At 43.5% G+C, this 13,364-nt stretch overlaps 1 protein-coding gene across 28 annotated transcripts in view; it reads left to right on the top strand.

Moving 5' to 3' along the window:
• The window catches only part of camk2g2 (calcium/calmodulin-dependent protein kinase (CaM kinase) II gamma 2), a 52,402-nt gene that overhangs the window by 10,487 nt on the left and 28,551 nt on the right, over positions 1-13,364 (top strand). For all 28 annotated transcript variants that reach the window (XM_028988297.1, XM_028988294.1, XM_028988293.1 and 25 more), the window contains exons 3-4: positions 9,913-9,972; positions 12,733-12,787. In XM_028988297.1, coding sequence (XP_028844130.1) covers positions 9,913-9,972; positions 12,733-12,787 — 115 coding nt within the window. The remainder of the gene's footprint in view (positions 1-9,912; positions 9,973-12,732; positions 12,788-13,364) is intronic.

The following is a 13,364-nucleotide window of genomic DNA, read 5'->3' as shown; positions in this document are numbered from 1 at the left end:
CGGCGCAGCCTCTCACTCTAGCCGGGAGCAAACAGTGCAACACAAACACGCACGTCACTGCTGACTGCCCACTGCCGTCTGTGGACGGGAGACGAGGGCGCGAGAGAGGTCTACCAAGGGTGGCGGGCAGCTCGGGTGAGCGTTTCCATGGCTGGAGAGAGGATAGGATGTCATAACAGCGGTGAGGCGAGGGTGAGGCACTTGCCATAAGCAAACACACACTCACCTGCAGGCTCTTTGTCAGTATAAGCTTTAAATAGTGGATTATCTCCGCTCGCCTAGCATGTGTGGGTCTCCGGATCTGCTTGTGTGTCCTGACTGGCTGGGAGAGATCAGTCCACAACACACTCGCACACTTCCAAGATGACGTGAAGCTCACATATTCTGGCATATTCTGTGTATATGAGGATTGTAGCGAGGGAGGGATGGGGATGGTGTGTGACTATAGGAAAATTCATGCAGAATGATGGCTATGGGCTTTTCCCATGAAAAATAGAATTAATTGTCCTTTCGTGTCTTTTGTCTGTATATAACGCAGTATCTGTATTAAGATGGGAAAATGTGCCACATGGGCAATGAGATATTGCTTTATTTGTCCGTACTGGGTTGTAGAATATGTCATAACCATTTTCTGATTGGGAGCTAATTGGGCAGCTCATCCCTCCATCCCTTTTTTTTCCTGTCCCCACTGTCTCTTTTCCCAGAGGAGCTTTCTCTATCGACGTGGCCATTTCTGCTCTTTGTTGTGTGAATGGCCGGTGTGCAGACAGCTGGTGTGCTGGGGACTGGGCCGGGCAGGACTGGTCCCAGGTGTCCACACTGCAGGGAGGACTGGACATGAGACTTTATAGACCCAACCCAGAGCCCCCTGGACTTCCCAGACGTTGGCGTCCTTGGTCTGTCGTGACCCTGTAAGGATGAACTGACCTAAGAGGAAGATATAAACGATACCCACGTTCTCCACTTTCTGTATAATTTCAAGTAGTTTTTGGGAAATCTGATGTGGTGCCCACAGCACATATTCCATCATCCTAAGAAGTTTATTTAATTTACTATTACTTTTTATCTAGTTACTCAAGACATTTTTATTCGATCAGAACTAGAAAAAAAGCAAAGTAAAAGTATTATTACAATTAAGTGCCATAGTAATCACAAACAGTGAAATATGGTTGAGTACATGTTTATCTGTGTGTAAATTCTTCTCAGTTACCCCATACCACACCCCACATTACTGCATAATGCTGGAAGTCTGGATTTTAACCTGAAGGCTTGAAAAAAATTACTTTTGTATGTCTGGATAAGGGCTATAAATGTAAATGCAATTAACATGTAATGCGATTAACATTATATGTGACACTGACCCAGGGCTAACTGGACTAACTTGTTGCACTGGTTGGAGTGGTGCGCCTAGGTGCACCAGCACAAAAGTTAGATGATTTACTAACAATCTAGTTAACATAAATTTTCTCTATTTGAAGCACAATTCTATGGGAAAGGTAACTTACTGAAAATAAATCAAATTGAAATCACAAGTAACAGCAGCTTCACGAGACTTTTATACATGGTACGTACAGTGGGGAAAATAAGTATGGAAAATAGTTAATTGCATGGAACGCACACACACTGACCAGTGAAAGCCACAGAGGAGCATGCTTGTGTGTAATTCTGATGCCGTAATGAATGCGGACAGGATTGGCCTTTTGAGGAGCTCTGACAGCAGCGCCTCATCACTGTGGCCTCTGTCTCGCCGGCCCTCATCCTGCTCCTCTTCCTGCTCCTCTTCCTCTCGGTTTCACACGTTCGTCGCTGACATTTCCCCCTCCGGCGCTCCTCTACTTTTTATCTTCTCTGCTCAAAGGTGAACAGACTCTAGTGGCGAATAGTTTTAATCGTCTTCCATGATGAGCTGCTGATGGATGCTGATGATTTTGCTTTCTTTTTTTATGGAAATTGAGGTTTTGCAGACATTTGAAACGTTACCTCTCGCGATTTTTACTAATATCATGAAATTCAAAGCATATTATTAACATAAGCCACACAAAGTTCAGTTTCTGTGTGTTTTTAACTCTTAGTTCATATGTTAAACTTAACAGCACTCGTGTAGCTTTTAGACCAGTGACGCCATCTTGGTCATTTTAGTTGCATATATTGGTATTGCATAAACATTATTTTATTGAAGTGTTGTACAGTTTTGACACCCATTATACATTGAAATTTGGTGCATTAGTTTTGTCTGAATGCCTGTAGAGTTTACAGAATTTTATTGGGGAAGTCGGTGTTAACAAGTGAGACGTAGATTTCTGCGTCCCGTGCATCACAAGGCAAGTTTTCAAACTGCTTGTATGGCTTTTGTCATAAATTTATATTGAGCTACAGAGTAGAAAAGCACGACAAGTACTACATACATGTCACACTTGTTCATAGTTCTGACCACTAGATATGAGGATAATTATGTAGAGAATCTAGTTATGAAAGTGAAGTGATTGTCACACGTGATACACAGCAGCACAACACACGGTGCACACAGTGAAATTTGTCCTCTGCATTTAACCCATCACCCTGAGTGAGCAGTGGGCAGCCATGACAGGCGCCCGGGGAGCAGTGTGTGGGGACGGTGCTTTGCTCAGTGGCACCTAGTGCTGCACGATCGCAAATCGTTCATGTAATCGCAATCGTAATCGCGATGTCAGTCTGTCTGAACGCAAAAAGCTGCGATTTAAATGATTAGTACATGGATTGGATCGGCAACATATCCGATCCATTCTCTCATTCTCTCAAAGTTTGTGAGTCTCACTTCAGTCGGATGTGACGTATTTGGTCACATGACTTTTGATGAACACAATCTTACATATGGGAGACATATGGTTAGACGCCGCATGACTCGCTGCATCGTACGTCAACGTCACCGCCATATTGCGATAGGCTCTGCTGTGGAGTGAAGCATATACATGTCTATGGAGAGAAGTGCATAAAAATGCCTCCCTCTTGTGCTGCTTGGGGCTGTACAAACCGCTGTATGCTCCAAACCAGATCCCGGGGGATTACATTTCATAGGTAAGGCTGGACAATTGTTTTGAATATATTTGGCCATTATAAAATCCCGTAGGCTAAGCTAGCGAAGCTATGCATTCCTGTGTTCAATCAGCCTTCAAACGTTTTGGCTAAACGTAGGCATTAACTATTTAGACTGTTCTTAGCTGTTTAGTTAACTATTCTCAAACTTTGAAGGTTTCCTAAAGAAATTCACCTCAGTTTACAAATCTTAACCTTAGCTAAGCTAGCAAAGCTATGCATCCCTGAGTTCAAGTCAGCCTCCAAACGTTTTGGTTAAACGTAAGAACTATAATACGGGATTTTATAATGGCCAAATATAATCAAAACAGTTGTTTAGCCTTACCAGGGTTTGTCGTTCGACAGTAATATAAAGAGTTTTTTGTGATTATTTAATTTTGTAGAATATTGTATTTTGAAAGCACTGGGCATTTCAGGTTATAAGTAGTTTGTATGTTTATCATATCACAATCGCATATCGCAATATTGATCTCAATAATCGCAATATGTCTTTTTCCCCAAATCGTGCAGCCCTAGTGGCACCTCAGTGGTACCTTGGCAGATCGGGTTTCGAACCAGCAACCTTCTGATTACGGGGCCACTTCCTTAACCACTAGGCCACCGCTGCCCCATTAAAGGGTAGTCACCATGGAGATGCTGGTGATTGAACCTAGGACTTCATACATGCAAAGCATGCGCTCTACATCCCCACATTATGTAGAGAATAGTCGTTATGCACATTGTATTTTTTACACATATCTGACATTGAGGAGATTAAATGTCTTGAGATTACACAAAATACAGTTTACATAAAGTTGACCTAGCATCTTATTAGATGCTGATTGACAGATTGAGCTGTTAAACATGAACGTAGTCATGTGGCTATGTATATATGGATTTTCTAATAAATAAGTCCAACATATTTCACAGATTCAGCTTCCAAAGACTTAGCTTGTGCCAAAAATATAATGGCAACAGTCTAAGGCCACAGTCCCTGAGCAAGACACTTAACTCTGAGTGTCTCCAGGACTACTGTCCCTGATTGTAAGTTGTTCTAGATAAGGGCGTCTGATGAATGTTGTAAAGGTAAATATATCATTGTTTTAATGGTTATCAGTGGCAGAGTAATTAATGGTATTTCATAAAAACACACCTGCATATTGACAGCGGCTCCCTGATGTCCGCAAATTGAATAAAATAACCTGGAACCTAGAGCAAGCAAACGAGGAGTGGCGCACGAGATGGTACCATGTGCATCGGGCACTTCGGTGGAGTGGCACATGACTGAATGAGGCAGAGAGAGAGAGAATGTATTTGTGATCACTGCATGTATTGCCTGTTCATGTAGCCCATGCTAGACAAATATGGAATCAGATTTGTGCCCAAAACATTTTTTTATAAGCAAAAATAAAACACTGAAAAAGAAAAAATAATATTAAAATTAAAGATGCATCCAATTTGTTTACGTAATGGTGTAAACTTCTTTATTTATTTATCTTTGGCAACATAAGTATTTTGCTAACACTTCACTCTTTTACAATTATGCATGCAGTTTGCTTGACCCTCTCATGTGGGTTAGGCTTCCTATCACTGGCCAGCAAATATTTGAGTGATATATCTAATATTTAACTTCTCGAGGCGTTCTGCAGATCCTTTTACAGTTTTAAATTTGACTTTGTAATACTTTGACAAAATTAAGGCCTTAAATATCAGGACTAAATGACTAGTAATGCGTTAAAGGTCTTAAAAATTCTGCAGACCCAATAAATCAAATGAAACAAGCCTCTGTCAGTAATTCGCCGGTCACAGCGAACCTCCGAGTTTACCAACTGCAGCGCGTGCATGAAATGACGGGGGGGGGGTCGTCCTAGCCTGCTGAGGCGCTGGAATACAGAAGCAACACACACAGTATCACTGTGTAAACCTAGCCAAAAGTCAAATGGCTGAAAACTGAGTCAAGGACAACGATAGTCATGATGTTATATGTTAATAACTGTTGATCTCTGGTGTCTTCGGTTTTAGTCGGTAAAAGTTTTGATTTAAAACTAGATTGCAAAGTCATCTTGATCGCAAAGTCAAAGATTAGATTGCAAAGTCAAAGTATATCTTGATCGATTTTTTTTTTTTTGTAATATCGCCCAGTTCTATAATAATAATTTGACTTCATTTTATGTGGTTTGGATCCCAATTGGTGGTAGGTGGTAGTAGCCTAGTGGGTAACACACTCGCCTATGAACCAGAAGACCCGGGTTCGAATCCCGCTTACTACCATTGTGTCCCTGAGCAAGACACTTAACCCTAAATTGCTCCAGGGAGACTGTCCCTGTAATACTGATTGTAAGTCGCTCTGGATAAGGGCGTCTGATAAATGCTGTAAATGTAAATGTAAATTGCCAAGTCTTGCACTGACTGTCTCTGCCCAGCGCTTGTGGCGAGGGCGCTGACTGAGTTGTGGCTAAGCTGCGGGATTGGCATATTTTTAGCCGTCTGGGCCACAGTGACCTCTCCCTCTGCCCGTGGGGGTAAATCTCCCAAAGCTGAGATAAACGTAGGTAATCCCCCTGCCGTTTCCTGCTCATTGGACACCACTCGCCCTATCGTTTACGCCCAGTGAGCCCACTGCAGGCCTGGCTGTGCCGGAGACGCCAGGCGTGGTCAGTGGAAGTGGGTAAAGGGATCCTCACAGGGATCTTCGTCTCAGCTGCAGACTGGTGGTGAAACACCACTTTCTTTCTAATGAAGACGTTTAGCTCCACTCGATAACTCGCCTGTTCCACCCAGCTGAGATCTGAGAATTTACAGATGCTGTAAATAGTTGTGTACGTGACATCTGGAACAAATGTCCTCACAAAATAGCAATATTAACACTTGGAAAAATAGAAATGGAAAAATAAAATCCATTCTGAATATCTTTACAGTTGTCATGTCAATTCACTGGGTGGTGCAGCGCTTAAAAAAAAAAAAAAAGAAGTTCCTCGTGTGCTTATGTGTGTCAACTCATGCGCACATGCAGTTGTGAGAGTGAGCGAAGCCCCGACTGGTATTAAAAGCTAGTTTTTTCTGTCCAGTTGTGGCGAAGGAGGGTGTACTCATCCCGTCCTCACCTGGTTATAGTTTAGCAGCAAGAGCGCGGTGATCTAGGACCGGCCTCTTGCTTCTATTGACGCATTGTGATTCTGTACCTAAGGTTATACGTATATCACACATTTTAGCAGTATTTGATCATCTTTATTCAAAGTAAGTTTAGGTAAACAAAGTCAATGCATTTAAAACGGTCACTACAGACAGAGTTTCTGCTCTACAGGATTTTATTAAGCCAGCAAACTATTAAAGGTCCCCCGACATTCTTTTTTTTTTTTTCGCCTTTGTACCAGTTTTATTGGTCCCCTAATACTTCATCTGAAGTCTCTTTCCAAAATTCAACCCTGGTGCAGAATTTCAGCCACTTTTAGCCAGTCCCACATTGAAATGCCGTGTCTGTAGCTTTAAGTGCAAATGAGGAGATAAGAGAGGTGGGATGAAGTGAGGGGGCATTCGTGCAAATGACGTTGTCAACACATTCACCAACCTCAACGTTTGGCACAGACAGGAAGTTGTGCCTGCGTTTATCCAGAATAAATAAAATGAACCCACTGGTTCTTCAGAATCTCGTCTGAACGAACAAAAACAACTGTATTTGTACTTATTTTTACATCATATCATAGAGCAAATGCAATGCTTCACATGTTTTTAAGCCATGACTGCTGTTGGAGATAATGTTTTAAGGTGAATACAGTATGAGCAACAGAAGGTAACCTTCCCCTTATGATGTCATAAGGGGACAAATTACAGATCCAAACATCTGAGCTGCTGCTCTCTGAATGGTGAAGCAGAACGGCCAAAGCACTCTTTATACATATCGCCATTTCTAGCCACTGCAGGACAAGCTAGTGGAACTCGTATTAATGTTAAATAATCTCACAAAGTGACATTTTCATGAAAGGGAACCTTTAAACTCAATATTTTAAAAATAAAATTCATGTGGGAGAGTGCAGGAGTAGTGACTGTGGCACATGGGTTTCTGTTGCCGTTACTGGCCGCTTTGATCAGAAGGCCGGAGCGTCTGGGAGACGTCCTGCTGATAGGAGCGTTCAGATCTGCTCTGCCCTGGCTGCTACTCGAGTACGTATTAAACTGCCCGCCCCAGAGTTCCACTAATAACACCAACACGCACAATAAATTGGTTTACATTTGCAGAAATCACAGCGGTAGGTGGTTCCATTACTCACCCGACTCATGGCTGGCAGAGGAAATTTCCTGCAGACAAATGGATTAATCCACGCAGCAGCACCTTAGGAAAAATCATAAATATGTATAATATTTCTATCATCATCATCATTATATCTAACCAGGTCATGACTACAGGGAATCAGACCCAATGCTCGAACGGTCTCTGTATAGGTATAGGTATGTATAGGTGTGGTTTTCTCTGCCCCTTTTTCTTCTGGCCCTGTAGTCTAGAACCTTGGTTCTCAAACTGGTGGTGCTTGACCTCCATCTAGTGTTAGTGGCCAGTAGACTCGTATTTAATATTTACGGTTTCTATGCTAGTGAATTTTTAATAATTGCCTCTGCCTCTGTTAACGGGGGCAAATATTTTGGAAGGTGGTGCTCATTGTGACCCAAAGCTCCACCTTGAAGTTAAGTTAAAATGGTGCTCATCTGTAAGCTCAGTTTCTGCTGCTTGCTCCACTGATTTCCCAGTTGAGGAGCTGAGGGGGTGTTTCTGATGAGGGAACATGGGCTGGGTGTGAGGAAGAGGTACAAAAAATGACTCTTAATTGGTTTGTAGCTTTTTTCACAAGGCTAGGTGTGAACTGAATAGGAGTAGAATGAAAGAGAGAGAGAGAGAGAGAGAGTGTGTGTGTGTGTGTGTGTGTGTGTGTGTGTGTGTGTGTGTGTCTTCCATTCCATCTCCTGCATTGTTTTCATAGCCATACAGCCTAATGAGCAACAATGACATAACGACTGCATTAAATATTCATCCTAAACCACATCTGTCGGCCAGACACATGATGTCAGTCAGGTACACACACACACACTTTTTAATGTGTTATCTACATCATATATTGTTGTGCGTCAGTGTGTTTGTTGGGGTACTGGGGTTCAGGCTGTAATACTTTCAGGGAGCTATTTCTGAGGTCTAGGCCTAATCTGGCCTTCCTGCGGCGCACAGGATAGAAGAAGCACTTTAGGGAAGGAGGAGCTCTTCACATAAGGCTTTATGAAATCCAAAAGAATTGTTCCTAAATTCCATAATTTTTTTTTCAAAATGAGTTTTTTCCCAATTTAATTCTTCTGTTACAAACATATTTCTTCACCTAAAAACTCTCCACTGTGGGTGGGGGAAGAAGAACAAATGCAATATGACAAATCACATTCAACAAAGTGCTTGGGCATTTGGAATTTCATGCAATGAACTACTTCACAATATTACACACAAGTTGTGCATGCGTAATAAAAAAGAATCAGCTGGTTTGTTTGCTGAACTGTGCGGAGTTTTTGCGTGGATGGGGCAAGTGGTACGGATTCGACACCGCACGTTTACATTGTGTTGATTCCGTGATTCGTGGAAATCACAGACAGTAGAGAATCAGACACACAGACTGACTGATACAGGGACATGTGACCTCTCAACTTCATGTTTTTTTTTTTTATGACCACCGCATATGTCCATTACATGGTCACCGTTGTTCTGCTGTGACGTCTTTGTGTGTGTGTGTGTGTGTGTGTTTCCTCCAGCAGCTCTGCTGTGGATGACCACCTAACTAGCATTGTGTCAGAGTGTGTGTGTGTGTGTGTGTGTGTGTGTGTGTGTGTGTGTGTGTGTGTGCGTGCGTGAGGGAGAAAGCGCCATATGGGCACAACTCAAATATTATATACTCATAAATGATGGATTACTTCAGATTAATAATAACACTAAGTTCTGAAATATCGCTGACCATCTGAAACGTCACTAATCCGTCTTGCTTGCCTACGGAAGAGATTCCGCTTCTGAAATCCCAAACGCTGGATCGGGGACAGCAGCGTGCGGTGGCATTATAGAGTCCGCTCCACTCTGCCCTGGCACAGAGTAACACGCACATCTGATTCCTGAGGGCCCAACATCTGCTGCCGTGCTCTTTTTGTCCTGGTCCTCTGACCCCTGCATGTCCTGTCTGTACCGTACAGTCTTTCCAAGTATTAATAATCAGTTTCATTCAATAATGACACTTTGTGTATGGGTAATTTGGTTATTTTTTCATTTGCACCATCCAGATGTCACGTTTGAAGGCAGTTGTTTGCAGTGTTTGTGGTGAGATGAATGTGAATTTAACCCCTTCTGATGTATTATTCTTGACCTGAAGGCTTTTCAACTTGTGTACAGCACAGTGGAATACAAACTTCCATATTGAATATGCCAGTCATAATTTAGCTGGCCTTGCCGGCGTTTTACTGTATTGAAGTTTGCTTTGTGCCCAAAGTAAGATTGTGTTCATCAACCTGTCCTGTTCTGGCATTGGTGGGGACAGTGGTGGCCTAGTAGGAAAGGACGTGTTTAATTACCAAACTGCCAGGGTGCTGCTGAGGTCCCCACACTGCTCCCCGGCCGCCTGTCGTGGCTGCCCGCTGCTCACCAAGGTCACTGGTTAAATGCAGAGGACACCCTTCATTGTGTCACTGTGTGCTGTGCTGCAGTGTAACACAATGACAAAAACTACATCTTTCACTTTTCACTTTATTTTTTTTTATCCTGGACAAATTTGTTTTGTTAAGTGCCTTTAGCTGCTTAAAACGATGATGTAGGTGTGTCTGATGTCCCCTCTGATCCTCTCCCCACAGATCACCAGAAACTGGAACGAGAGGCTCGGATCTGCCGACTACTCAAACACCCCAACATCGGTGAGCAGGGTTCTCCCAGCATGCAATGCTAATGCACACTGCCTACTGTGTTTGGTCCATCTTTATGCTGATATAAGATGCAAATGATTGAAAATGCACATTAAAATGCACATGTTTAATGTTGTATGTGTGTGTGGACAACACGGGTATTAGAAGTGTGTAGTAAACCTCTCTGTTACAAGACATTTTTTTAAGCCTAAGCCTACATCGACTTTTAAACTAGTTCCTGATAAAGGCTTTTTACATTTTTATAGTAATCGGGTTTAGACGAAGGTCCAATGGGTACACTCGACTCCTGATATGCGCTGTTCTGTCAGTCATGCCATGATAAGTCTGCCCTAAAGAGCTGTGGAGGACCAGGCCAACAAGTCTGCACGTCTGTCTGTGAATGTCTGCACATTTGAGCATTTCGTGAGACTTTCAGTACTGCCATTTGGATTAAAACATAATGAATACAAGCTGACTCTTTAACTTGGCTTCAGGAGGACAAGATTCACATTAATTTTGACAGCACTTATGATTTTTTTTTTATTTTTATGTATACATAATTCACAAATCACAGTTTGTTTGTAATAAGGTATAAACACATACTCAGTATTATGTCAAATGAAAACACGTCTTGCACGCTCTTTCTCAGACCCATGGTGAGGGTGGCCCATGATTGGTTATTAGCAGGCCTCAGCTCATATCAGGAAACAGAGCAGGTAAGCAAATGGGACATGGCGCGTAACTGATCCGTACAGTTTGGACCCATTTGCATGCCGCATGGATGACAGACGTCAAGTGCCAAACAGCCGCCACATGCAAACTCAGGGGAATGACGCATTGTCATTTTCACAATTATTGCTCTCCTTGCACACGTGGAAAACTTGGAAATGGACGTGGGCTTGGCAGTGAAACAGAGTTGAACGGTTTTAACTTGAGCGAGGCTGATGATATGGGTGGAAGCAGGCAGGCAGGCAGCTGAGATGGGGGAGAGAGAGAGAGAGTGTTACTAAGGGGTGACTTTAAGGGGTCAGTGGAGCATCATGGGAGCTCCAGATGCTTTTCTTTCTCAAGGAGACTCGTTCACAGATCCAGTTCTTTGTTGGTCTGTCTGCCACTGACACAGTTCACCTCCCTTGTCCCCTCCCCAGAGTCTCTCGCCTCCGTCCACCTGCCCGGCCCATCTGTCTCTCGCCTCTCCATCTCCTTCTCTTTCCATCACTTTCACTCCTCCCCTCCTTCACTTTCATTGTCCCAGATTGCTTTCTTCTCCCCCAGGTGCTCTCACTCTCTTTCTCAGTCTCTCCCCCCATCTCAGCGCTTTTCCTTCCTCAGATGGGCAGATTGCCCTGTTTTCTGCTTGGACTGCACATAAACTCTCAACAACGGCCAGCAATCACAGTCAAGACGGGGAAAGATCTTCTTTTCTCACACTCTTCCTCTGTGCGTGTTTCTTCCCCCCATTTCCCACACACAACCTAACTTCGGGGCTGTGGTGCCGGTTCGATACCTGAGCCACCAAGGTGCCACTGAGCAAAGCACCGTCCCCACACACTGATCCCCGGGCGCCCGTCATGGCTGCCCACTGCTCACCAAGGACACATTCCGTTGTGTCACCGCGTGCTGTGAAGTCACAATGACTTCACTACACTTTCTTTTTTCAAATGCCAGTGACATGTCAAAGCATGGATTCCTCGAGACCTCTGAAGATGGAAATCATGCCTAGACGTTAACACCAGATGAAATCCGCCTTTCTAGCGCTCTTTCCACTGGTGATTGATCAGATGGAGATCTGCAGAATTTGGAAAAAACATTGAAAGTCTCAAACAATCACATATCATAACACAGTTGTGTTATGTCCATCATGTCACTGCACTGCGTATCCAATCTAATAAGAACACACACACACACCCGCATGGAACGCGGCTGTTAATTCCGATGGCTTCACTGACCGGCGTTATCTCCCGGGGTGATGAATGCAGGGCGATGTGCCATATCTGAAAAAACATCGCCAATGGCACATCACTCACTGACTCCAGCCTCACAGATACCTTCACCACCTTCCTTGCTTTTTTAACTTGAGCACACGGAGGACCTGCTTTTCATGCCGATCGACGTAGTGTTTAGGGATTTAGATTTGTATCCTGGAGTGGAGGAGCGATATACACATCCCACCCTTTATAGTTGGTACTAACCATTTCTGCCATGCTGAACGTGAACTTCGTCACGCACCCTTACTGGCCTTAATGTCTTTATGTAGACAGACCACGCCGCTCTGTCCCACTAATTTAGAAGACTGTGCCTGTTTGCTTCAGCGCCTTACGTCTCCTCCCTGCGAGGACCCTAGTGGTTGCGCAGCCTCCTGGGAATGAAAGAGCGTGCATGTGAGCACAGGCAGGCACATCTCCGGACGTGTGTGTGCACGCTGCTGCTTCTCTGCTTCCACGAACTAGAGGTCACCCGCTGAGGCAAGCAGCGTCACACACACCTAAGTGGTCCCTCTGAGGCGCGGCGTGCCGGCGAGCGAGATAAGGAGATAATGGCTTTCTGCCTGGCCAGGTTGGTTAGAGCGTAGTGTCACGCGTGTCTGTGGTTAATGCCTGCCACCAGGAGGAATCAGGGGACCTGTGGGCGTTTCTTTAACCCTCTCAATGTAACTAGTACACTGCACAGACAAAAAGGTTGGTTTTGTAGAAAAATCTTGTTACTTAGTGTTTCTATATGCTTCTATAGCTGTGATTGATTTTTTTTTGTTTTGTTTTGTTTGTTTTCCAGTCCGACTTCATGACAGCATCTCAGAAGAGGGCTTCCACTACCTTGTCTTTGACCTGTGAGTATATTTTTCAGCACTGTTGGTCACTTTTATTAGTGGTTTGCTCCACCCGCCTCTGTCACAATATAAAACTGGGTTGAAACAAGGGCGATGGTGCAAGACAGTTGATCTGATATCCTGGTGTCCCTGCCGATATCATCAGTATAGTTGGCGGGTAAAGGTATACTTAGAATTAGGAGTGAACAGTAACACAAGGACATCAAATCTGCTCTTTACATGATCATTTGTATCAGTTTGCATGTCAAACAATGAGGAAAAATTAAGTTTTATGAAAATTGCATGAATTTGTAATAGTGCTGTTCATTTAATAGCAATCGCAAAAACAAAAAAAGTGCTTTAAGCACGTGCGATTTTTAAACCGCATAAGGCTGCGATTTTATTAGAGGTGGGCATAGATTAATTTTCTTAATCTAGATTAATCTCACTGTAATCTTGGAATTAATCTAGATTAAAATGGCTCATTTGAATTCTGCCGAAGGCATTCAGAATATGTGTGCTACCAAAATAATGACTAAAAGTAAGTCTTTGAGAGCGGGTTTCTCAAGCCAGGTGGCGCATTAGACCAGGAGCTCAT

This window comes from Denticeps clupeoides, chromosome 8, assembly GCF_900700375.1.
Source record: "Denticeps clupeoides chromosome 8, fDenClu1.1, whole genome shotgun sequence".
Classification (NCBI taxonomy): Eukaryota; Metazoa; Chordata; class Actinopteri; order Clupeiformes; family Denticipitidae; genus Denticeps; species Denticeps clupeoides.
Note: the sequence above shows the minus strand (reverse complement) of the source record. Positions and strands in the feature narration are given on the sequence as shown.